This window comes from Gymnoscopelus braueri (genome assembly GCF_963280865.1).
Source record: "Gymnoscopelus braueri genome assembly, contig: SCAFFOLD_375, whole genome shotgun sequence".
NCBI lineage: Eukaryota > Metazoa > Chordata > Actinopteri > Myctophiformes > Myctophidae > Gymnoscopelus > Gymnoscopelus braueri.
In genome coordinates this window covers 10,001-37,986 of record NW_027660889.1, presented here as the reverse complement: position 1 = coordinate 37,986, position 27,986 = coordinate 10,001, and the positions used below count along the sequence as shown (strand labels likewise).

At 41.5% G+C, this 27,986-nt stretch overlaps 1 protein-coding gene across 1 annotated transcript; it reads left to right on the top strand.

Moving 5' to 3' along the window:
• The first annotated feature begins 9 nt into the window (after positions 1 to 9).
• On the top strand, positions 10 to 25,790 carry LOC308081082 (butyrophilin subfamily 1 member A1-like). Its single transcript, XM_080457481.1, has 4 exons — positions 10 to 135; positions 16,246 to 16,359; positions 18,721 to 19,074; positions 20,787 to 25,790. Exons 2-4 carry the CDS (start codon positions 16,254 to 16,256, stop codon positions 21,047 to 21,049), a joined length of 723 nt encoding a protein of 240 aa, XP_080313607.1. The 5' UTR covers positions 10 to 135; positions 16,246 to 16,253; the 3' UTR covers positions 21,050 to 25,790.
• The last annotated feature ends 2,196 nt before the right edge of the window (positions 25,791 to 27,986 follow it).

The following is a 27,986-nucleotide window of genomic DNA, read 5'->3' as shown; positions in this document are numbered from 1 at the left end:
TCTGCTCACGGAACACAGCTTCGGGAGAGCGACTCCGCCTCGCACACAACAGTTCGAAGAAGAGACACTCAGATCAGTCACTGGATTACAACCTTTTGGCTCAACTTTCCATTTTTACAACGTGACAACTCTTGAGTAAGTTATACACTGTGTGTGTGTGTGTGTGTGTGTGTGTGTGTGTGTGTGTGTGTGACTCATAGGGTCGGTTGCGTTGCACCAAGAGGGATTAAATAAAGCTTAGTTTAGGGTTAATCAAAGATTTGTTGATCTAGGATTTATTTTAATTCGAGTTGTGTTGCACCACTTAATTTTAAGCATTGCTTAACAAATCTGTGATTTAAATCCTTAACCTGTGATTAAAACTTTAAACAGTGATTAAAACTTTAAACAGTGATTAAAACTTTAAACAGTGATTATTTCATGGATTCAACTTTGTTGTGTGTCCGCCATCTTGGATTTGCGCTGTAAATAAAAAGGAATAATTCTTCTCTTGAGCCAAATATCATTAGAATTACTTTTTTATTCACTTTTGAGATAATGTGGGCAGGCGTGTTAAAAATATCTCCTGCAGCCAAAAATAATGGCTTTAACGAGACGCTCGCTAAAAACAACAGATATATAAGCTCACAACGCGTCACTCGGTGCAGCGCGGTGGGTTTATAGATCTGTTCCCCTCGCGCATCGGCACGTTCATTCATTTCCTGGATAGTTTACTTTCCAAAACAAGATGACGCAGCGCGCACGGAGTTCGAATTTTACAAGCCATGAAAAGCTGTTATTATTTCAGTTAATGGAGCAGTATGGAGACACAATCGAAGACAAAAGAACGGACAATGTATCGGTGAGAAAAAAAGAATCAACATGGGAAGAGTTGTGTACATGTTTCAATGGCTCTGCTGACAAAAAAAGGGGGGGGGAGCATGGAAAAATAAAAATATTACAGGTTTTTATCCAATCAATGCGGATTTTTTTAGCACACTGTATGATTTTATTGAGGCATCTAAACAGCGGCATGTATCATCCATAGACTGTATAAAAATCGTCTCTGGCAGTGTTGCCAGATTGTGTGAGAGAAATAAGCAACCAGGTCTAGGAAAACAAGCCCAAAAGAAGCACCGGGGGCCAGGGGTCTTCAACGTTACAGTATATCACCTTTAAAAACAAAATGCAATTTGTAAGGAGCATTCAATCCGGGAACGCATACTGTGTCTTTTTAGATTATATATATATATATATATATATATATATATATATATATATATATATATATATATATATACAGGGTTGGGAGGGTTACTTTTAAAAAGGAATCCCCTACAGTTACAAGTTACTTGCTAAAAAATGTAGTCAGTAACGTAATCCCGTTTACTCCATTTAAAAAGTAACTACTAGTTACTTTCAGTTACTTTTCGATTACTTTTAAGCAAAACTCTATACAATTATATTTATACCGTAGGCTACTCTTTAAATAGAAATCCTCATTTTATTTGACCTTTACAAAAAATAAATAAAACCTAATAAAATGCATATCCTTTAATAAAAAGACACTAAATGCCTTTAGTTTACAGCCTATATTCCCTAAGGCTATACATATAGGCTAGATAAAATAAATAGAAAATACCAAGTTACTATCAGAACCTAGTAACAATTAGGGTTGTGCGGTTTCCACATTTTTAAACCACGGTTTATGCCCCCCAAAAAACCACGGTATTCGGTTTTACCGTTTATTTAATTTTAAGTGGCCAGCGGCCGCGTAACATGGTCTGATATGACAGGCTGTTAAATTAATGCAAACACAGACTGCTATTACAGTCTGTCGCCACCAGAAAGCTCCCTTTCCCCAATAATAGTGGTATTGGGGAAAGGAGACATCTGGTGGCGACAGACTGTAATAGCAGATTAGCAGTCTCTGATTGCATTATAATTACCACACTCTAAAATGAACGCATAATTGTCCATTTAATGAGCGTTAATGTCGACCCATTCAAACAAAGCAACGTTACGTTTCCAACCAACATTTGACAACATTACATTACCATTTAGACAGGCTGCTATTGCTAAAGGATCAAAATTAAAGCAGTTAGTTTTCTTTCAGTGCGTTTAAAGAAATAAACAGATTCTTATAGGGAGAAACAACTGCACTTTATTGACGGACTCCAGGCACTGGGAAAAGTATTCACATTTTTTACTTAAGTAAAAGTATCATTACTGCAATGTAGAAATACTCTGTTACAAGTAAAAGTCCTGAACTAATTTACTTGAGTAGAAGTACAAAAGTATTGATGCCTCCCTAGACAGAACATCGGATACAAAACATTTTATTGCCACTTAGGCTATTAGGTAATAGGTATAATGTTTTACCTACAACAACAATAAACATTTCAACAATACCAAGAAACAAGCCCCTAGGGCTTTTTGTGTACAATATGTAAACTGTTAATAAAGTATTTAATACAAAAAAATCTTTTTTTCTTTTAACAAAAAATGAACACGAATATTTTACAAAGTGCACGTTTTTAGCCTAACTGTAGGCTTAATACCAAAGGCAACTTCAAGTTCAGTGCAAACTTTGTAACAACTCTGAAGTTTGTAAACAATATAACATTGTAGGCTATTGCCTATGTGCATGTGCAGACTGTGCACGTTAAGTAGAAGCGCATACTTTCTTAGCCCAACAGGCTTTATAACAAGGTGACTTTATGCAGTGCAAGTAGCTGCAGGCTGCAGCAGCACAACATTGAACATTCTTCAAATTAAAATAATAAAACCTAAATTAAACGAAAATGAAAGTCTCACTCTCTTTCTAAATAAACGTCGTGTACACAAAAATCAATTGCTCTTCATAGCCATTATTCAGACAGATAGCGGCAACCTACTCCAGGTTTTTAGCCAAAAACACTAGCATGTCAACTTTTTCTGGTTTAAGGAGATTTCGTGCAGGGCACACTATGTTACCAGCTGTGCTGAAGACTCGTTCAGAGGCCGTGCTTGTGGCACAAACACACAGATATTTCTTGGCAACGATCGACAATTGTGGAAAACGGTCTGCATTGCGTTTCCACCACATAAGGGGATCTTCATCCCCGTCTAGGACGGGTTCTCTCAAGTAGTTAGCCAGCTCTTCTTTTGCCTTTTGCTCTGGGGTCGCAGCAGGCTGGTCGGCTGCAACAGGTCTTCGCTGGAGCAGACTACCCAGCGAGATCTTTTTTCGTGGTGCAGCAGCAACGCCACGCTCTGTCTCCTCATCTACCTCCGTAGCCACTGGAGGACGTTCCCTGACTTCCCTCCCTGCCAATGCGACCATCTCCGCCTGTATATCAGCTTTCGTATCATCTAAACCAAGTTCAACTGCCCCTCCCCCATACCGATCCCTGTAGCGCGGGTCAAGAATGGTGCACTTGCGCAGCAGTTTCTGAGCCTTGTCCGAGACATATTTGTCATTTAGCCTGTCAACAATTCCCAGCTTGATGTCCTTCGTTAGTGTGACATCATCTTCTGTGACATGCAGCACATCATCTCGGCACAAGTTTAACAGGGGTAGGATACAGGAGCTTGTGACATATTTTTCTGCAGACAGTATGTCTGTGAACTCAGCAACAGGTTTGAGAGCAGCATTTATAGATTTCAAAACATCCTCGTCTTGCCACGTGAATTTCACCTTGGATGTTCTGTCCGCTGCCAGTACTGCTCGAATTGCTGGTGCCTGTTCTAGGATACGGTCGATCATTGCTTGTCGGGAACCCCAGCGGGTCACACACTCCTAAAAGTAAATTAAAAAAATACACGAGAACATTATAAGTCACACAAATAATAAAAGGAAAGCACACGTTTGTCGGCCTACGCTAGGCATAATTAATTTATTGGCCATTAAATAAGTTAAATGAGAATAGAATATATTTAATCATTAATATGCCAAATAAATAACATATTTAGCGCTATATCTTACCGTTATGAGACGATGATCTTTTAGGTTCAGCTCCTTTTGTTTCTTGTGTAGCTCCTGCTGTCTACGCCAGCTGTGAGAGAACGCAGTAGTGATGCAATGACAAACTCCAATCGCGCGGTCCACTATCTTCTTATGTTGTGACACTGAGTTGGTGACTGCGAGGTTTAAGTTATGGCCGAAACAGTTCAACCATTGCCATTCAAGTTTCTCGATGGCAGATTTTATGTTGCTGGCATTGTCTGTGGTTATTGCCACGAGTTGTTTTGCATCTAAGCCCCAGTTTACAAGTGCACCTTCCAGGGCAGTCGCAAGATTGTCAGCGGTGTGTTGGTCGGGGAAAAAGCTAGTTTGGAGGCATTTAGATTCCAGTGTCCATTCCGGTGTGATGGTATGGAATGTCAGCGACATATATGGTGTCATGTTACGAGCTGACCACATGTCGGTTGTCAGTGAATAAAAGTCAGATGCCGACGCCAATACCTGCACGTCCTCTCTAACTTTATTGTATAAGGCAGGTATGGCCGTCTTTGAGAAATACCTTCTATCTGGCAGCTCATACTGTGGATCCAATTTGCTCAGCATGTCTTGGAACTCTTTTTTTTCCACAGTGTTGAATGACACCATTCCCCTCGCTAAGTAGTTGGTTACAGCTGCGGTGCGTGACTTCCACCCCGCACTGTCCTTGCTATATTTTGTGCATTTAGCAAAGGCAGATACGATTCCTGGCTGTCCTCCAGCTACAGGTCGCTTTGTGCCCACTTGAGTTGGAGCCATCCTCGAGTAGGTTAGCGGGTGGTTCTTTTGAAGGTGATTTTTTAGGTTTGACGTATTACCGTCGGCAGCCGCAACTTTTTTAAAGCACAGCTTGCATATCGGCTTGTGTAGGTTTTCTGGGTCTCCATTTTCGTTGGCTATGAATCCAAAGTGATCCCATATTGGGGCTGTTGTTTTACTTTTTGAGACCAGGTCTCCAGCTGTTATTTGGCTCGCTGCCATTTTCTCGAGGCTTAGGATACTAGTATTGCTGCAGAGCGTGGCCAGTGTTGCCAGATTTTGCGAGAGAAATAAGCAACCAGTTCTATGAAAACAAGCCCAAAAGAAGCAACTTAGGCCACATGAGCACTTAAAACCTAGGCTATTTTTTGAAGTAAGCCTAAGCAAGTACACTTTAGAAACAAGACCCAATAAAACGCAACCCACAACGACCAACATTTTACAAGAAAACTTTACAGAAAAACAAGCCCAAAGTCGCTTATAATACGCGGACATGGCAACACTGAGCGTGGCCGCTTCCCAGCTGATTTCTGCTGCTGCGCTTCCGTAATCAATAATCACGTGACACCTTTTAACATGCACGTACCGTCCAGAGCCTTCTTTTTTTTGGAGAGTTAAGTCAATGAGGGGGACAAAACAGCGCTGGTCATACACGTAAACACTTTCACATAAGCGCAACGCACATGCCAGTGATGTCACGTGACATGCGGTTTGGCTGACGAACGTCAAGATTTTATAAAACCGTATTAAACCGTTAAACCGTTAAACCGCACAACCTTAGTAACAATCAGAACCAAAGAAAGACACTTTAATAGATTATAGTCCCTTTAACCAAACCATCTGATAAGTTTAAGGTTAAGAGTAAAGGCTTTCATGCAGGAACATCACTGCAAAGAGGACGAAAAAGAGAGCCACAAATAAAGAGAGTCAATCAAAAGTAAGCCGTGGGCAGTGCTCAGTGCTGTATTTCCGAACGCACCCCTGGTATCTCTGTGTCTGCAGTGTTGCCTGGTCTGATTATTATTATAAGCCACATTGGGCAAATCTTTCTGAAGTTGCTTGTAAATAGTGGTAGAACGGTTGTGAGCTTGTAGATCGTCTATTTTCAAATAGCCAACATATATAAATATGCACATTGTTTAATGGACGACATATATAGCTTTGAAGTGCTCATGTGGCCTTTTATAGTCGCTTCTTTTGGGCTTGTTTTCATAGACCTGGTTGCTTATTTCTCTCGCAAAGTCTGGCAACACCGTTTAGGACGCAGCAGCAGCCTCCACGTGAGGATTTTACACAGAGAGGTGCGCGCTGCGCTCAACTCCAATCCATTGCCGTCTGTGCGGAGTGTGCGCTCTTGCAGGTGGTTGTTTGGTGTTATAATAATGTATAACTTGTTTGTAAAATGAATGAGGGGAAGGGGAGAATGTAATCCTCCTGTAACGCCCGTTACAACGCCCCCGTTACTGTAATCCAGATTACACATTTTAAAATGTACTCTAAGACGTTACCGTTACGTTTTCTTTTTACTCTGATTACGTAACGGCGTTACATGTAATCTGTTACTTCCCAACCCTATATATATATATATATATATATATATATATATATATATATATATATATATATATATATATATATATATATATAATATTGACATTAGTCAGAGAACCACATATTATAGCAACATAAGTGTTTCAGAAAACTGTTAGGATTTAGAAGACATTTGTAAAGACTTGCACACATTTCCATGATTTTTCAAAAATAGCAGATCTACAAGCTCATAGTGCAGCACTCAGTGCACTGTGAGCTTGTATATCTGCTATTTTTGAATAGCCAAATAAATCTTAAAATGACACAGATGCTTTCCCGGATTGAATGGGTTAAATACGCTCTGAGTTCAATTAACACTGAGGATTTCACTGGGCAAGCTCCTGAGAAATAAAAGAAGCAGCTTTGACACATTTATACGTTTTTAACACATATATGATTAATGCTTCTAACTACCTATTACCATTATTATATTTTTTCCAGACACCTGACATCTCTTTGCTTTAACCAACTTGCCAATGTCAGGGACCAGTTATTTTGAGAGAGAGAGAGAGTACATGTCCGTGCTAGGCTGACTCCTGTGTGAGGATCAAATAGTATAGCCATTACTACTCGACTAATCTCTCAAGAACAGATTCTGCACTGCGTTGGAATCTGTCGGGGAGATTCGTCATAACGTGTGCGCATTCAGATCAGGAAGCAGGCCGCGCTTTACCCAATCAAATGTAGTGGGCGGGATTCACATGTCCGTCGATCTTTCCCCCTCGAAACAAACCCAAACTAATTTAACAATAGCGTCCGCGGAGTAGACAAAACCACGGAAAGATATTCACATTTTAACTTACTCTTTCATCATAGAAACAAGTGGGCTTATAACCAAAACGATCCATGTTCTCTGGGAGAAGTGGTGTTAGTGTTCCGTGTAGAAATATTGTTAGTGGGAATGAAAACATAGTGGCACCCACCGGAAGTGATGCGCTGAAGGCATACACAAACACCGGTTTCCTTGCGCTCTAGTGTTACGTTTTCTTCCGCCCAGAGCCAACAGACATAGAACAAACAGCAGAGGGCGCTGTTTTTCATTTTCAGTTGGCGATGGGTTCCCAGATTGCTACTCGACTCGTAGTTGAGTAGACTGTTAACGAGCCAATCAGTCAGAACATTCCACAGCTGGGAAGAGACAATGCTTCTGTACAGCGGGCCATCAGAGGTACTCGCTGCAGCGAGTGGGGGAGGGGGAGAGCTGCTTGGACGCACAGCAAGGCAATGCAAACTGCGACTCTATGTGTGTTAGATGTAGTATCAATTTACTATTTTTAAAAGTATTTTGCGGGCCGCCATGGACCTTTCCGCGGGCCGCAAAACGGCCGCGGGCCGCCAGTTTCACAACGCTGACCTACGTCAATGCGGGATACTGATGGGAAACTGTGTAACAATCTGCCTTTATAACTGAAAGGATAATCGCTACCAAAAAGGAAAAACAACGAGATCGGTGGGTGTTTTAACTGATAAGATTTTTTATATAATAGCCAGGAATTAATTGACAGGTCAACCGGTATTTAAATCAAATAATAACACTTCACAATGACTTCTGTCCCAGTTGCTCTCCCTGATAAATGAAATAAACAAGCAAACAAACAAATAAATCAAAAACAAACAATAATTACTTCAACTGCCCCTCCCACCCAAACAAATCCCACTGTCCTTTGTAACCCCGCGGGTCACAATGCAAGATACAAACAATAAACAAGTGCACACGGCGTTTAAGAGTCTGTCATGCACGCACGCTGCTTAAATAAATAAATAAATAGTCCCGCGACCGCTCTCTTCGGATCGCGCTCCCGCGACGCAACAGTTCCTTTTAATCCTTTTACTCCAAATGAAAAGAAAAGTCTTCTCCGCCCGATGCGGCCCAAATAATAACTAGATAACGGGGTACCCCTCTAATTTGTATTCCAACACGAGCAGAACGCTCGGGTTGATCTCACCGGTTTCGGCTGTCGGCTCCAATCCCGACCGGCGTCTCGACCACGGCGCTCGGATCCCACGGCCCGACAGAAACGGCAGGTTCCTCTCCGCTGGGTTCGAAAGTCCGTTAACCTTGGCTGCAGCTTAATGTCACGTTTAAACTATCAAAACGGTATAAACTGGCGCTTCAAAGTCTCTGCTTTCCTCCTCCGTTCAACCTGGCACAAACGGTTTGGTTCGTTCAACCCCTCTGTTGTGTACCACACCCTGTATTAATAACCTCGGGTGGCACTAATGATTCAATTATCCCCCAATGAGCCCCCCAATCAGACCCATTACAGCTCACGTGAATAGGACAAGTTCATATTTTCTCATGGCTTCAAACATGTTACATATAGTATATTTTACAAATATAATAACATGCACAGGTCGAGTGGAATACTAATAATAATAATGTGCAATTGTCACAGTCCCCCCCCCCCAAGCTGGAAGCTAATTTTCAAGTCCTACCAAAGTAGGGTTTGAGGTTGACCACATTAAGCGTATCCACTTTGTCACTATCTTTCCATTTCACTCTGTAATTTATGGGGCCTGTCTGACTCGTCACTATAGCTGGACCTGACCATTTTGGCGCAAGCTTCGACGAGTATGCATCAGATGCTTTGGAGAGTGGATGTGTTCTCACCCAGACCAAATCGCTCGGCTGGAACTGTACATGTTTCCGCCGGGCATTATAATACTTGGCTTGTCTGGCTTGAGAGACACCCACCCTTCGTTTGACCTCTTTGACCATGGCCTGCTGCCTTTCTAGGAGATTGTAAGAGGGTTGTGAGGGCATTGGTGGAGATGCTAACATACGCTCCAAGGGTCCGTACAACCCACGGCCCATGGACATTTCAGCAGGTGTATGGCCAGTGGTCTCATGCATTGCAGTGTTGATGGCGTATCGGAACTCGGGCAACCATTGATCCCACTTGTTGTGCTGGTCTCCCACGAATGATGCGATCATAGTCTTGATGGTCCGGTTTGCCCTCTCCGTGAGGTTGGCCTGGGGGTGGTAGCTGGTGGTGAACTTGTGTACCACACCCCAGGTCTTGCAGAGATCGTCAAAGACATTTCCGGTTAGTTGTGGTCCGCGATCCGAGATCAGGTACTTAGGGACCCCCCATCGAGTGAATATTTCATCTTTAAGGATCGCACTAAGCCTCGGGGCTTTACCATCTCTCAGCGGAAACATTTCCACCCATTTGGTGTAGTAGTCGATGGTGACCAACAACATGGTGTTTCCCTTCTTGCTCCTCGGGAACGGCCCCATCAGGTCGATCCCGAGGGCCTCTCCTGGCTGGCTTATCTGGGTGGACTGCAACATACCGGATGGTTTTTGATTCTCTGGCTTGTACTGCTGGCAAACTTGACACTTCTTAACATAGTCCCACACCTCTCGGCGGACCGTCGGCCACCAGGCCACCTCGAGAACTCGGAGTAGGGTCTTTAGTCTTCCTAGATGCCCACTCATGGGGCGGTCATGGAAGTACTCCAGGAAACATTGGACAAGGCTCTCTGGCACCACCACCTGATACTTCAGTCCGATGTCCCTGGTTGGTTGCCTCCGATACAATATTCCCTGAATCTCCTCGAAGCCCATCCGATCGGTCCGCTGGTTCGACAGGTCGAGGTTCTCCAGAAGATCTCTGACCTTAGGATCCGCGCTCTGTGCTTTGGATAGATCATCTAGCGTTGTGGGTAGTTCCGAGTTGCCAGACACTGCCACTACTGCACACACTGCCTGCTGTTCAGTAGGAGTCACCGCCCGAGATAAGGCGTCGGGGACGATGTTCAGGTGACCCTTCCTGTAGTATATGTTGAATTGGAACTCTTGAAGGCGTATTGTCCAGCGAGTGAGTCTAGACGAGGACTTAGGGTTCTTGAATGCCCAAGAGAGGGCAGCATGGTCGGTGTACACGTCGAACTCCACTCCTTCAAGGAAGTGTTTCCACTTTTCCACCGCCCACACGACCGCAAGACACTCTCTCTCGGATGTAGAGTAGTTGCATTCGGCTCCTCTGAGTCCCCGAGAGGCATAAGCAATCACCTTCTCTAAGCCGCCCACCTGCTGGGTCAGTACGGCTCCCAACCCGACACTACTGGCATCAGTATGCACCTGGAACGGTAGTGACATATCGGGCTGGACCAACACAGGCGCCTCCACTAGAGTCTGCTTCAACTTTTCAAAGTTTGTCTGGCATTCCTCCGTCCAATTCCACTTCACCCCCTTCCGCTTCAAGTGATTTAACGGCGCGGCCAGGTCTGCGAAGTGAGGTATGAATTTGAAATACCAGCCCGCCATTCCGAGAAATCTCTGCAGTGACTTCAAGTCATGGGGAGCTGGATAGTTCATAACGGCAACGGTTTTGTCTGGGTCCGTCTCGACCCCCTGGGCAGAAACGATATGCCCCAGAAACTTCAGTTGCTCTCGGTAGAAGTGACATTTCTCAAGATTCAGGGTGAGGTTGGCGACATGAAGCTTGGCGAACACAGCATCAAGATCTCTCATATGCTGCTCGGGACTTGGAGAGAAGACGATAATGTCGTCGATGTAGACGAAACAGCACCTTGCCTTGAGATCACCGAGCACTCTCTCCATCAATCTCTGGAAAGTAGCCCCAGCATTTTTCAGTCCAAAGGGCATGGTTCTGAATTGATACAGTCCGATGGGTGTTATGACTGCGGTCTTGTGTTTGCTCTCCTTATCCATAGCAACCTGCCAGTATCCTGCCTTCAGATCCAGGGTGCTAAAATGGCATGCTCCATGCATTGATTCCAAGATGTCGTGTATCAGAGGCATGGGGTAGGCATCCAGATTAGTTTTGGAGTTGAGTCCTTTATAGTTCACACAGAACCGGTTACTCCCGTCCGGCTTCTTGACCAACACCACCGGTGCGGCCCAGGAAGAGTCAGAGGGTTCCAAGATCCCCTTGGTGAGCATCCCCTGTACCTCATCCACGATGATTTGGCGTTTGTACGGTGAGACTCGGTAGGCTCTACATCGCACCGGCATTTCATCCGTGGTGTGCACCTTATGGGTGGCAACATTGGTCTTACCTAGTTGTCCCGAGCACACAGACGGCCATCTCTCGAAGAGACATTCCACCTCGGGTGGAACATTTCGGACACGGTGTAATGGCGGGACACCAACACTGCCCATCAATGGCGACACCGGCACAGCGAGATAGAGTTTTGCCGAGGACAGGGCGGGTGAGGCCTGTGAGGCAAAGGGATAGTGTGTGTAGCCCTCAGGACCCCACACTCCGTAAGTCTTTTCGCCAAAGTTGAGGACAGTTTTGGTCTTCAGGCAGAAGTCGAGGCCCAGCATCAAAGGGAAGGTGAGATTGTGGTCGTCTAGGACGAATGTTTCCACAGACCACATATGACCATGCCAGTCGTAGATCAAACCCACCTTCCCCACCGCTTGGTGCTCCTTTCCATCCGCCAGGATGAACTTCCGGTCATCACACTTCCTCAGATGTTCCCCTACTCGGGATAACCGCTGCCAGTTGCTTCTCCTCATCAGGGTGTATGAACAGCCTGTGTCCATCACCGCTTCAAACTCCACGCCTCTGGTGGAAATAGGCACGACTAATAGGTTCATCCACTCCTCTTTGTCAGGTTGCCCCAGTTTGACATCCATGCGTGCCATCTGAGCTCCTTTCCCTGTCGACGTTTTGACTCCTCTGTCACCGCCTTGTTTGACTCCCTTGTCTCCGCCCTGTTTGACTCCCTTGTCTCCGCCTTGTTGATTTACCTTCTTCCAGTAGGCGCTGGAGGAAGAACAATCCTTTTCCACCTGGGACCCAACCTTCACCAGTTGATCCACCGTCTGAACGTGTCCGCGCAGGCACCCAGCAATCCTCGGATTACAGTTGTTGAGAATCTTCCTCACCAATTCACTTTCAGTGATTTCCGGCTTCCACTTCAGACAGAGCGCACGGTAGTCATAGGCAAAGTCTCGTAGACTTTGGGCGGGAAGTTGCAGCATGTCACGCAGCTTCTCTTCCACTTCCGATTGATAATCGGTAGGCAAGAACGCGACAAGAAACGCTTCCTTAAACTCTGCCCAAGACTTACACTTCTGCCTCTCGGATGTCCACCAACTCCTGGCGGACCCCTCAAGGACACTCGAAAGCGTCCCCATGAGCTCCACATCTGACATGGGCCTAACGGAGAAGAAGTTCTCACATTGCTCCACAAAGTACATGATATCCGAAATCTCCTTAGATCCGTCATACTTAGGGAATTCCATCCTGATGGCGGGTTTAGAGTATCGGTAGGCACTGGCGGGCTGAACAGGTGGTGCACTAACGGACTGGTCAGTAGCTGCAACGGGGTGCTGCCCCCCAGATGGCGTGATGGATTGACTGGAAGAAACGAGGGTGGGCAGGTCATGAGAGGCCATAGTGGGAGCTACCTGAAGTGCACTGACGGGCTGACTGGCTGGTACTGGGACGGATGGACCCTGCGAGGCAGCAGTGGGCGGTACCTGAGGTGTACTGGTGGACTGTCGGTAAGGAGTACTTGTGGGGTGATGGCGAGGTGTATGTGTTCCATAGAAACTAAATTCTGGGCGAGGTGAAACATGGGCCCTTCTGAGGTGAGCGGTACTTGCTCTTTTTATTTTCGAGACCTCATTATTCCATTTCTCATCCCTCCTCTGTAAACACTCAACAACCCCTTGCTCTAATTGTTTGACTGTGTTCCTCACAAGCACCTCCATCTCGCCCATCCTACGATCCATGTACTCCCTCAGAACCTCTTCCCGGTTAATAGTACTCTCGCTCGCTTTCTCGAACTCACCCAGCACATGCTCCACATGACCTTCCAAGGTCCGAATATTGTCCTTAATCATGGCCAAGTCCTGCTGTATTGGACCCGGGCCCTCAATTTCCTCCTCTTCGTCCTCCTCATCCTCGTCTTCCTCATCAGAGATGTACAAAGAGCTAATGAGTGACGTGATTTCACCTACAGGATTACGGTGACGTTCAAATGATTGGCGATCTGGAATATTAACTTCCTCCTCGCCCTGAACAGCCTCCTCTACTATCTGTGCTAGCTGTTCTGGGTTTTCCCCACTTTGTGCCATCGTTTTTTTCAGAAGTTTTTTTTTTTACAGTGTATTATAAAATGTTACCTTTTTTTTTTGTTTCTAAATCAATTCTCAAATACTGGCTTTCAGTGTCTACTTTTAAACCCACGATCCCCGTACGGGCCACCACATGTAACAATCTGCCTTTATAACTGAAAGGATAATCGCTACCAAAAAGGAAAAACAACGAGATCGGTGGGTGTTTTAACTGATAAGATTTTTTATATAATAGCCAGGAATTAATTGACAGGTCAACCGGTATTTAAATCAAATAATAACACTTCACAATGACTTCTGTCCCAGTTGCTCTCCCTGATAAATGAAATAAACAAGCAAACAAACAAATAAATCAAAAACAAACAATAATTACTTCAACTGCCCCTCCCACCCAAACAAATCCCACTGTCCTTTGTAACCCCGCGGGTCACAATGCAAGATACAAACAATAAACAAGTGCACACGGCGTTTAAGAGTCTGTCATGCACGCACGCTGCTTAAATAAATAAATAAATAGTCCCGCGACCGCTCTCTTCGGATCGCGCTCCCGCGACGCAACAGTTCCTTTTAATCCTTTTACTCCAAATGAAAAGAAAAGTCTTCTCCGCCCGATGCGGCCCAAATAATAACTAGATAACGGGGTACCCCTCTAATTTGTATTCCAACACGAGCAGAACGCTCGGGTTGATCTCACCGGTTTCGGCTGTCGGCTCCAATCCCGACCGGCGTCTCGACCACGGCGCTCGGATCCCACGGCCCGACAGAAACGGCAGGTTCCTCTCCGCTGGGTTCGAAAGTCCGTTAACCTTGGCTGCAGCTTAATGTCACGTTTAAACTATCAAAACGGTATAAACTGGCGCTTCAAAGTCTCTGCTTTCCTCCTCCGTTCAACCTGGCACAAACGGTTTGGTTCGTTCAACCCCTCTGTTGTGTACCACACCCTGTATTAATAACCTCGGGTGGCACTAATGATTCAATTATCCCCCAATGAGCCCCCCAATCAGACCCATTACAGCTCACGTGAATAGGACAAGTTCATATTTTCTCATGGCTTCAAACATGTTACATATAGTATATTTTACAAATATAATAACATGCACAGGTCGAGTGGAATACTAATAATAATAATGTGCAATTGTCACAACTGTTAAAGGACAACTTAGTTTTTTTACAACAAGGGTTATTTTATTACAGTCCTGCTGTATTGGACCCGGGCCCTCAATTTCCTCCTCTTCGTCCTCCTCATCCTCGTCTTCCTCATCAGAGATGTACAAAGAGCTAATGAGTGACGTGATTTCACCTACAGGATTACGGTGACGTTCAAATGATTGGCGATCTGGAATATTAACTTCCTCCTCGCCCTGAACAGCCTCCTCTACTATCTGTGCTAGCTGTTCTGGGTTTTCCCCACTTTGTGCCATCGTTTTTTTCAGAAGTTTTTTTTTTTACAGTGTATTATAAAATGTTACCTTTTTTTTTTGTTTCTAAATCAATTCTCAAATACTGGCTTTCAGTGTCTACTTTTAAACCCACGATCCCCGTACGGGCCACCACATGTAACAATCTGCCTTTATAACTGAAAGGATAATCGCTACCAAAAAGGAAAAACAACGAGATCGGTGGGTGTTTTAACTGATAAGATTTTTTATATAATAGCCAGGAATTAATTGACAGGTCAACCGGTATTTAAATCAAATAATAACACTTCACAATGACTTCTGTCCCAGTTGCTCTCCCTGATAAATGAAATAAACAAGCAAACAAACAAATAAATCAAAAACAAACAATAATTACTTCAACTGCCCCTCCCACCCAAACAAATCCCACTGTCCTTTGTAACCCCGCGGGTCACAATGCAAGATACAAACAATAAACAAGTGCACACGGCGTTTAAGAGTCTGTCATGCACGCACGCTGCTTAAATAAATAAATAAATAGTCCCGCGACCGCTCTCTTCGGATCGCGCTCCCGCGACGCAACAGTTCCTTTTAATCCTTTTACTCCAAATGAAAAGAAAAGTCTTCTCCGCCCGATGCGGCCCAAATAATAACTAGATAACGGGGTACCCCTCTAATTTGTATTCCAACACGAGCAGAACGCTCGGGTTGATCTCACCGGTTTCGGCTGTCGGCTCCAATCCCGACCGGCGTCTCGACCACGGCGCTCGGATCCCACGGCCCGACAGAAACGGCAGGTTCCTCTCCGCTGGGTTCGAAAGTCCGTTAACCTTGGCTGCAGCTTAATGTCACGTTTAAACTATCAAAACGGTATAAACTGGCGCTTCAAAGTCTCTGCTTTCCTCCTCCGTTCAACCTGGCACAAACGGTTTGGTTCGTTCAACCCCTCTGTTGTGTACCACACCCTGTATTAATAACCTCGGGTGGCACTAATGATTCAATTATCCCCCAATGAGCCCCCCAATCAGACCCATTACAGCTCACGTGAATAGGACAAGTTCATATTTTCTCATGGCTTCAAACATGTTACATATAGTATATTTTAAAAATATAATAACATGCACAGGTCGAGTGGAATACTAATAATAATAATGTGCAATTGTCACAACTGTTAAAGGACAACTTAGTTTTTTTACAACAAGGGTTATTTTATTATTGTACTGATAATAATTAAAAGATGAGTGTTAAAAAAAATCATGTATTGCTTTCTATTGTTATAGTCAGGGGTGCAGATAACTGGTGTGCAGGTGCGAATTTCCTCCCCCGCCCCCCCCCCCCCCCCCCCCCTTGACAAAACGGTCCCAAGTCCGCACTGAACACCCCCCCCCCCCACATCTATCAGAATTGAGTATTCACCATCTTGCTTTCTTTCTTTCTTTCGTTCTTTCGTTTTTTCTTTCTTTCTTTCTTTCTAGATGTGAACATGGCGATCCTCATTTCTCAGAGAAATGCATCACATGCATCACAAGTACTGGTACTGGTACTTCTGGTACTTCTGGTGTTAGATCAGCTGGACTGCAACCCTGCAGGTAAATCATTACACTGTAACTAACCTACTGTTTATGGCATCACAAATCTCCACATCTCTTACATTTACATTGAAAGAGAGGAGAACAGATTTATCAAAATGTCTCGAAAATAGCCGATCTACAAGCTCAAAATGGCCAGTAATGGGACGTGTTGTGAGCTTGTAGATCGGCTATTTTCAAACAAAGTATAAAATAGGGTTAAAGTGATTAAACTGCTCTTCGTTTGCTGTGGACCCCCTGAAACTCCCTGAAGGACCCCTGGGGGTCCCCAGACCACACTTTGAGAACCACTGCTCTAAAGATATGATAAAAATATTATTGTAATTTAAATCCTATATTATACAACTGTAGAATTGAAGAAACTTCGAGAATTAATTATTTTTGCACAAATATGTCACACTTAAGAACTCAAAGGCCAGCCTAAGAGTGCTCATCAGTGTGTGTAGATTCTGTTCTTACCTGAGAACAGATCACAGCTAAGAAAACATTGGAGTATACCAAAATCTTCTTCAAAACCTCTTAACTCATTCAGTGCCAAAAATATTTCTGGCTATATCACCCCTGTGCCAAGGCCAAAAATACATTGTAAAAAAAAAGTGCTTTGGAGCCGAGATACAGCCTTTTCAGTTAAAAAGTTAAACAAGAAGTGAATGGAGCAGCAAATCTTCAAATCATCATATCTTGGGTTCTGAACCTTTTTTTTCCAAAAAAAAAAAAAAAAAAAAAAAAAGATTTTTTTTTGAGTTTTTTTTTTTTTTTTTTTTTTTTTTTTCCATGACGTCTCAGACGTCATTGGCACTCTGGGCTTATGAAAAACGTGACGTCTGCGACGTCATTGGCACTCAATGAGTTAAATGGGTCTAAGAAAAAAAATCCTCTTAAGAAAGTGTGCGTAGATTCTGTTCTTATCTAAGAACAGATCACAGCTAAGAAAACATTGGAGAATACCTAAATCTTCTTAAAAACTTCTTAAGTGGGTTTAAGAAGAAATTTCCTCTTAAGTACCGTTGCTGAATGAGGCCCATTACATGTACACTACTTACATTGTCTAATATCGCCCCCTTGTGTTTAAAAGATGTAATGTCTACTTTGCCACAATGAACTTCATCAGACAATACAAATGGTTAACTCGTTGACCTATTATTATTATAATTATTATTATTAGGGCCTGAGCACTGCACAGTAGTGCGAAGCCCTATTGAAACTGCAATGATTATTATTATTATTCCGATTCTTCCCGATAATGAAACGGGAAAATGAAGGCTTACACGTATTCCAAAAGTTACGCTACTGTGCACACACATCATCATCAGTGGTTAAAAAAAAAAAAGTGGGCGTGGCCTATTGGCTCAATAGCGCCCCCAACAGAACTGTTTCACGGTTTCACCTACACGTATAAAAATCGGTACACACCTGTATCATGTCCCAACTTACGAAAAAGTCTCTTGCAGCATTGACAAAAAACAAACAGGAAGTCGGCCATCTTTAATTGATAGTGGCGTTTTGGTGCATTTCACGCCATTTTTACGCGTCGTACTTTAACGAACTCCTCCCAGGCGGATTGTCGGATCCGCCTCAAATTCGCTCAGAGTACACAAAAGACGTTAACGATGAAAAGTAATCAAAAGCTAGAGTTTTCGTAAAACGACGTGACCGTGGCAAAGCGTCAAACTTCAACGCCAAACAGGAAGTGAAAATAGCCGATCTACAATTCCTATTGGCTGGGCTTTAAACAGCCATAACTTTGGTTCGCAGCCTGCTACCGAGTCCAAATTTGGTATTTGGACTAAGACCACCAATAGGGACAAGCTGTAATTTCTGAAGCTCCGCCCCCTCTGTCTTCCTATTGGCCGGCCTTTAAACAGCCATAACTTTGGTTCGCAGCATGCTACCGAGTCCAAATTTGGTATGTGGACTAAGACCACCAATAGGGACGAGCTGTAATTTCTGAAGCTCCGCCCCCTCTGTCTTCCTATTGGCCGGCCTTTAAACAGCCATAACTTCGGTTCACAGCATGCTACCGAGTCCAAATTTGGTATGTGGACTAAGACCACCAATAGGGACGAGCTGTAATGTCTGAAGCTCCGCCCCCTCTGTCTTCCTATTGGCCGGCCTTTAAACAGCTATAACTCCAGATGGCAGCATGCTACAGAGTCCAAAATTTATGGGTGGACTTTTTTTTTTCGATTTTTTTTTTCCGAACTTCTTTTTTCTTCATTTTTTCTTTTTCTTTTTTCTTGCTTTGGTTCTTGTCTAACCTGTACATCTGCTGTTTCATTCTTATTGCTGTTGTTGCTGTGACACTTGTATGACCCTCTTAGTATCAATAAAGATGTTTCTTTTCTTTTCTTTTCTCATCAGGACACAGTCTGATATTGAAATCATCAGTTGGAGAGGATGCTGTTCTACCATGTGAGGTTGGTCCCACCACTGATCCCACTGATCCCACTGATCCCAACTTCAACCTGGCTGACCAGGCCATAAAGTGGTCCAGACCAGACCTACCAGGTGATCCACATGTCTACTACCAGAGGAACGGGGGGGAACTTGCTGACGCTAAGGATCCTTCCTACAAGGGAAGAACGTCTCTCTTCCAGGATGAAGTGAAGAAAGGCAACATGTCCCTCAAACTGACCAGAGTGGAACCATCTGATGAAGGAATCTACACCTGCTTTATTGAATCCATAAAGAAATCCACTGTTCAACTCACTGTTGGTAAGACAATTGTTCTGAGAAATTATGATTGTGGATGAATCAAAGTTAATAAAAAAAAAGTGTTACTGTTCTACATTGTTGATATATTGTTGATATCATTTTAGTTTTATATTGTTGAAATAGTTCATGTGTTGTCCAGACCCGATACATACATTTGTATCATAGCCCCTTTCACATTGCATGGTGTCCAGTCGGCGACAGAGCCAAATATCAAACCTGCTAGATATTTAGAACCCCTCGGGAACGCATCGCAGAGTGTAACTAGACGCGTCGCAATTCAGGGCAATTGCAAAGTGTGGTTGCGCCGACGCGGGTCGCGGGTCGCTGCCGCCGGGACCCGAGGAATACGCTGGGAGGAATACCGTCGGAGGCTGCGCTAATTACATTGTCACGTCACTCATGAGATCGCTTGCGTTTCATTTTGAGAGAATTGATCCCCCCAAAATAAGGTTTTCGCATCAAACGGTTACATTTTGAGCATTTGTGGCGACCCCTATGGGTCAAAGTGGAACTGCTTTTCGGGATTCGTTGAGTAAACCACCCTCGACATGTGATTCAAATTTGGGATTGACCAGACGTTTCGTTCGTGATTTCTGGCATTTTTGGTAAAACGGGCCCCTCCCACTAAATTGGGAAGCCATTTACGGACGAACAGTAAGGACTATCAAAAGACCGTTTGGCTATGTTTATCGCATGGGTCCAGAGATCATGTGTACCGATTTTTGTGAAATTTGGGGAAAATATGTGGGAGGAGGAGCTAAGTGTGTTTTGAAGAAAATTCAAAATGGCGGAAAATCTATCCTGATGCAAATGGGCGTGGCCTATATGGGGAGTTGCGTCATGACCCAAGAAATCTAGGGGAAAAAATATTTTTATTCTACGACCTACGGTTCAAGAGTTATAGGCCAAAACGTAAAGGGGGCTGTTATAGCGACACCATGAGGCCGACTGGTTTAATTATTTTTATAATAATTTTGGACTAAATCATGAACCACCCCTCTAAGTCTTGAAACTCTAGCCCTTACGGTTTCTGAGAAATAAATACTTGAATGGGAGTTTTTTCATTTTCCCATTAAAGTGGATGGGGAAATTTAATGCACTAATAAATCAATATCAATTAAACTATTTAACCAATCTCTTAGCAAAATACAAGCGCACGATTCCCGGTCAAGCCGGTCATTTTGACATATGGCACGACATTGGGGGATAAAAACTGTGGGAGGAGATGCGGTTTGAAATAAAGCATTTTTCAGTTTATCTATAACAATAGTCTGGTTGCCCTGTTAGGGCAACCACACTAATTATCGTGGCCGGATCATCTCGCAGAGCCTTTAACACACAGCGACCAAAACCTCGCCGATCACAGCCCAATCTGCGTCAGATCGGGGGGTTTGTCGGAGAGCCCCAAATGCATAGAAATAGTCATCTAATAATAAACTAATACATAAGTAAACCAAGACCTATCATCATTATTTAGTAGATTTTCTCCTCAAAATGCAACTATTGTCGTAGCCATTTTTGGGTGAAAAGTTTGAAATCAGGAATATACTAATGGACTTGTGTATCATGTTGAGTGGTAAATCAATCACTGATCTATCAAATATATTGATTATTGAGTTGTAACAATAGTTGTAAGGAGTCAATCTGAACTGAATCTCTTCTTCCTATTTCACTTCTCTTCCTCCTCTTCATCTTTTATTCTGTCTCTCTAGGGTCTTCTTCAGTTGTACCTACACACTCCTTTGGAATGGCTATGTTCACCCTCTTCATCAACGGCATCTTCATCAGCGGCTTCTTCATCGCCATCTTCATCCCAATCATTTTTGGCTTAGGTTGGGGGGTGTGGGGGTTCATTACCGAGATTTTTGCCAACAAATGCATCAGATCCAAAAGTGGATTTATCACTTCCGGTTTTGAAAAGTGCCCAAAAAGCAAATTCCACGTGATGATATATTTATGGGACCCTCAGCCTTGAGAAACAGAGATTTAACGTACAAACAGATAAAAGATTTCACGTATACTAAATTAAATATATAGCTATATCAACATGCAGTGGTTTTTAAGGACTGGATAGAAGAGATGTATACATTAAATAATCAAAAAGTACTTTTTGTCTGTGGGGATACCAATATTGATCTTTTGAAATCAAACAATCATAGAATGACTGAGGAATTTATTAATACCATGTATAGTATGAGTTTACATCCAAACATTACCAGACCCAGCAGAATTACATCCCATAGTGCTACATTAATAGATAATATATTCACTAATGATATAGATAATAAGACGATGAGCGGATTGTTGATTAATGATATCAGTGATCACCTACCTGTTTTTACTGTCTATGACTCTAATTGCAAAAGAAATCTGACTGCAAACTACAATTCAGAAGAGTAAGGACAGAGGAAGCCATTAATGCACTTAGGCATGATTTATTAACACAGGATTGGGAGTCTTTATATACAGAAAATAATATTGATTGTGCATATGATAAATTCTTAAGGATAGTCAAAATATTATTTGATAAACATTGTCCATTAAAACAATATAGTAGAAAACATAATTATACAGACCAACCTTGGATCACTAAAGGACTGCAAAATGCATGCAAAAAGAAAAATACTTTGTACAGAGAATTTATTAAACGAAGAACTAAAGAGGCAGAAAGTAAATATAAAAAATACAAAAATAAGCTAACAAATATAATAAGGAGATGCAGGAAGGATTATTATAGTAAATTATTAGATAACAGTAAAAAATAATATTAAAGGAATGTGGAAAATATTAAATAGTATTATTAGAAATGACTCAGGACCAAGGTTATAATAGTTTTGGATTTTTCATTATAGTTTAGTTTTAGTTAGTTTTGACATTTTTTTTTCTAATTCAGTTAGTTTTAGTTAGTTTTGACCGAAAAAAAATCTAATTCAGTTAGTTTTAGTTAGTTTTGACCGAAAAAAATCTAATTCAGTTAGTTTTAGTTAGTTTTGACCGAAAAAAATCTAATTCAGTTAGTTTTAGTTAGTTTTCAGAGCGGGTTTGCTAGTTTTTATTTAGTTTCTATTTTTGTGAGAAAGCTTAGTTTTAGTTTAGTTTTTATTAGTTTTAGTGTTAGTTTTAGTTTTTTTTTCATACTTTGGGTTTTTTGTCAGGTGCAGGATTCAAAAGGTCAAAGTAAGTACTGTGTGATAAAAACTAAAACAAAAGATACCATTTAAAAATGTATATTATTCAGTTACTGTTTGACAATCAACCATCCACACAACAGTCCACAGCAGCCTTAAGTGCAACATGTACTGTGTGCCTGGTATAAATCAAAATAGCCATACAATATATGAACATAAACCCTTTCATGACACACACAGGGTCCAGGGGTCTCAGGTTTCTGAGGTGCTCAGAGAGGCTGCCTTGTCAAGGTACTCGCTATCAGTGGTGGAAAAAGTACTCATATTTGTTACTTAAGTAAAAGTATCAATACTGCAATGTAGAAATACTCTGTTACAAGTAAAAGTCCGGAATTCAAAATGTACTTGAGTAAAAGCACAAAAGTATTGGTATCAAAATTACAAACAAAGGTAAAAGTACTCATTATGCAGAATGTCCCATTTCACAAGTTTTCAAAATGTAGGCTATAAAAGGTAAACAAATCTTTTGAAAAAAGCAGATCTACAAGCTCACCAAAGCATTGTGAGCTTGTAGATCGGCTATTTTCAAATGGCCGAAATGAAGTGTGTATAATGTATGTTTTGTAATAATAATCAAAATACCTACAAAGTAACTAATAACTAAAGTTTTCAAATAATTGTAGTGGAGTAAAAGTACCATTATTACCTCTGAGAGATGTAGTGGAGTAGAAGTAAAAATACAGAAAATTGGAAATACTCCAGTAAAGCAAAAGTACCTCAAAATTTTACTTAAGTGGGCTACAGTAGGCTACTTGAGTAAATGTACTTAGTTACTTTACACTGTGGACCGTGGGGTTTTCCCCCTTGATAATTGCTCCACATTGTATCACCCGTTTGCACTACAAGGCAATTGTTATTGTCTTTCTTGCTGTTGTATTCAAATAAATCCCATATAGGACCATATTTCTCCCAACTTGTTTCTCCGTCGCCATTATAAAGTAACGTGCAGTGCCTTGCAGCTCAGTCAGTGCTGCTCACGTGCTACGATGCACATTGAAAACAACCGGAGTACCTCGCCCCAAAACACGCTCGCCCCCAATTCTTTCGCGTACCAGTGATTCTAATACCACCGGATTTGCCCTGGGGCGACGGTGTTTTGGGGCGACTACGTCAGTGGACCAACGGTGACTGCAACTGACGTAGAACTGCGCAGGGGAAATGAATCAAATTAATTTAAATCTAAAAGGCTTATAGATATTGACAAAAACTAAAACGAAGGGCATTTTGACTATAATTTCAGTTAGTTTTAGTTAGTTTTGTAAACACACAATATAGTTTCAGTTAGTTATCGTTTTTCTTTTTTCTTTTAAATATAGTTTCAGTTAGTTATCGTTTTTCTTTTTTCTTTTAAATATAGTTTCAGTTAGTTATCGTTTTTCTTTTTTCTTTTAGTTTTTATTTAGTTTAGTTAACTGAAATGTTTTTTCACCTTTAGTTTTCGTTATTTCGTTAGTTTTAGTTAACTATAATAACCTTGCTCAGGACATATAAATTATCCTAAATATGTTATGGATAAGGATATTAATAACTATAATATGGAGGATGTTGTCAATAGTTTTAATAATTTCTTTGTAAATGTGGGACCAAACTTGGCTGAAAATATATCTGATCCTGTGATATCTGAGGAATGCACTGATAATATTATAGAAAGGAACTCCTGTTCAATGTTTATTACAGCAGTGGAGGAGAGGGGAATTGTTGAAATTGTCGATAAATGTACTAATAAAATGTCCACTGACTGTAATGATATTGATATGAAATAGTCAAAAATATAATTGGTGGGATTTCGAAACCACTTACATACATCTGCAACTTATCATTTCAAACCGGTAATTTCCAAGCAACATGAAAATAGCCAAAGTCATACCATTGTTTAAATCTGGGGACAGACACAACTTCACAAATTACAGACCTGTTTCCTTACTTCCACAATTCTCCAAAATTTTAGAAAAACTTTTCAATAACAGATTAGATAATTTCATTGAAAAACACAGTCTACTCAGCGATAGCCAATATGGATTTAGAGCAAACAGATCAATAACAATGAGTCAGTTGAAGAAATCACCAACTCTATTGATGAATTCAAGTATGTAGCTGGGATATTTATAGATAAAAAAAAAAGCATTTGATACTATTAATCATGACATATTAATTAATAAAATGGAAAGATATGGGATTAGGGGAATAGTATTAAAATGGGTGAGAAGCTACTTGAGTGATAGGAAACAATTTGTGAAGTTGGGTGAGTCTGTGTCAACATGCTTGAACATTGCTTGTGGAGTCCCCCAGGGGTCAGTATTGGGTCCGAAACTGTTCATATTATATATAAATGATATGTGTGATGTATCTAAAATACTTAAAATGGTAGTATTTGCAGATGACACAAATATTTTTTGTTCTGGAACTAATTTACAGGAGCTTTTGGACCTGGTCACTTCTGAATTGTGCAAGTTAAAACGGTGGTTTGATAGAAATAAATTGTCTTTAAATTTAGCTAAAACTAAATTCATGATATTTAGTAATTATAAAATAGATAATCAAGTAAATATACAAGTAGATGGGGTCGATATTGAAAGAGTTTTTGAAAACAAATTTCCTGGGGTGATAATAGATGATAGAATGAACTGGAAATCTTATATTAAATATATACATACTAAACTATCAAGAAGCATTGCAGTTCTGAGCAAAGCAAAGCACTTTTTGGACTATAAATCCCTCCGCATGCTTTACTGTTCCCTGGTGTTACCATATCTATATTACTGTTCAGAGGTTTGGGGAAATACATATAAATCTTCACTTAATAAGTTAGTTATACTTCAAAAAAGAGCTATAAGAACAATACATAAAGCTGGATATCGAGATCATACAAATATATTATTCTTAAATTCAAATCTCTTAAAATTTAGGGATATTATAGAACATAAAACTGCCCTTATAATGTACAAAGCTAGGAATAATCAGCTCCCTGGTAATATCCAGGTGATGCTCTCTGATAGAGAGGGGGGCTATAATTTAAGGGGGGAGTTAAATTTCAAAACTCAAGGTGCTCGGACGACATTAAAATTGTTCTGTATATCTATATGTGGTGTTAAGCTATGGAACAGTATGAATGTGGAACTCAAGCAATGTTCAAATGTGATCCGGTTTTAAAAAAGATATAAAGAATGTATTATTATGAGGTATAGGGAGGAAGAATACAGTATTAATCTATAGGTTACTAAGACAATTGTTTTGATGATGATATATGTAGATAATAATTATAGAATGTGTAAATACTTGTTTATGTGTATGTATGTGTATATATATATGTTTATATATATATGTATATGGATATGTGTATATATATTTATATTGATTACTTTATTTAATTTGAAATAATTGGTTTAGTTAAGGGTATACCATGTGGGTATATGATAAAGAATGTGATGACGCTGAAGGAAGCGGAAAGAAGGGGTAGGATCAAATAAGTTTTATACTTCAACCTACTCCTTTTTGAACATGTAAAATTATAGTTTTGTTGTTGCCTGAGAGGCTGTATTGCAATGTATTGCATTTATTTTATTTTTTGTTGTTTGTTTTTATGTTCAAAATAAAGATTCATTCATTCATTCAGTTGTTTAAATGTCTATTGATTTGTCATTCTATAAATCTCCTGTCGTATGTACATGAATATGATTATTCATTTAACACGACTGGGGTTTCATCATCCCATACACTGCCTGCTTTGGGGATCAAGAAGACCGTTTTTCCAGCTATTCTATTGGTCAGTGTCTCCCCTCTGTGCTCCAGACGAGCTGACACCTTCTCCCCCACACAGTGGTGGTTCCATTGTCTTTTAAATAGCTATTAACATTTCAATTGCACTCTGCTCAGTCAGTGAGCTCACTCACATATGTTGTTGTAGGCAGGCAGAAACATTATAAAATAGGCTAACTTGTAATGGTAACTGCAGATTCTGTATGTAAAATCGTTATTAAAAAATCGTATAAAACAGCGCGATCTGTAGCTGAAGCCACTGTCTAATTACGTGACTATCTCCATTGTCCAAAACACATGGATATCTCTTGACAAACCAATATTATTATTATTCATAATAATAATATTCACATTATTGCCTGAGTGTAAAGCGTCTCCTTCTATCAGCTGTCCACGCTGACAAAAGCGTCTCCTCTCCTCCCTGTCAGCGCAACAAGTGAACACATCGCTATGTTCCACAAATGTGCTCATTCCTGCTCTACTCCTGCGCTAAATATCTGATCTACAAACATAAAACAGTCGCTGCCTGACGAGTCCTATGCTTGTAGATCAGATCTGTTGGCACAGCATTATAAAACAGTGCGATCTGTAGCAAACACATCGGTATGCTTCACACATGTGCTCAATCCTGCGCAAAATATCTGATCTTCAAGCATAAAACAGTTGCTGCGTGACAAGCTGTATGCTTGTAGATCTGATCTTTTTCCGCCGCTTTGCAGTGAAAGGGAAAGTGGAAAATGGGTTGCCAAATTCTGCGAGAGAAATAAGCAGTCAGGTCTATGAAAATGTTACTGCATGCGTTGTGCCCTGAGAAAACAGTGAGGCATGAAGCAGTAGTGTGTATTTCTGTCTGTCTCCTATATGTCATCATGATTTGTGATTTGATGTGTGAGTCCTTTTTATTATTATTATTTATGTTTATTTGACAAGGACAATACAAAAACAATGAGTCAAGTTATAAAAACATGAAACCATTGCATTGTAAATGGGGTTTATAGCCGAGGCCAATTTGCAACCCCAGTCCCTGGTTAGACCTTTCTATATAAATATTTACCTAATAAAAAATCATTTACAAAAGGACATGCATGAAGCTCTAATCTAAACAAGTATGAAAAGATATTTATATCTGCAAAGTAACTAGTAACTAAAGTTTTCAAATAATTGTAGTGGAGTAAAAGAACCGGTAAATAAATCTGTACAAAGGGAAACTGTATAAAGTCTGTGAAAGGCGGAGAGTGAGAATCAAAGTAAATCCGTGAAAGGCAGTCCGTGAAAATCGGTAAATGAAACTGGATGGGGCCCTCAGCCTTGAGAAACAGAGATATATTTGACATTATATTAAATTTCATCCAAACTTTAGTGAGATGCTCTCAAAGCTCTCAAACCTAAAACAAGAAATATATAGCAATATCAACATGTAGTCATTAAAATGTCTATTGATTGTCATTCTAAAAACAAAAAACTCTGGAATGTAATGGATATTTTAGAATGCTAACCGGTATATATGTCACAGGGAAATCGGCATTCCAGGGAAATTGAAAGAGGAGCGCTCTCTTTTAGGCACAAGGCTCCGGCGCGAGGCGGGGCTTTTCGAGACAGGGTTTTTTACTCAAGGCTCGCGAGGAGGAGGAGGAGGCGTGAAGCGGGGCTTTGATACGAGGCGGCGCGAGGAGGAGGCGCGAGGCGGGGCTTTGATGCGAGGCCGACCAGGCTTTTGTTGTTCCCCCCCACATAGCAACCAGGAAGCTACGCTAAGGGAACGCTGAACATGCGTTCACACGCACACGTGATAATAATTATTGTCCATGACGGAGGCGCGCCGACTCAGCAGAGCTTGAGGCCGAGGAGGCGCGCGAGTGCCCGCGCCGACCGGCCGAAGGTCTGCTAGTCGAATCAGCGCCGTCCGAGTTGTGAACCGATAGGGCCTTATATGACCATTTAGAATAGCATCTTTGGTACAATGTGGAC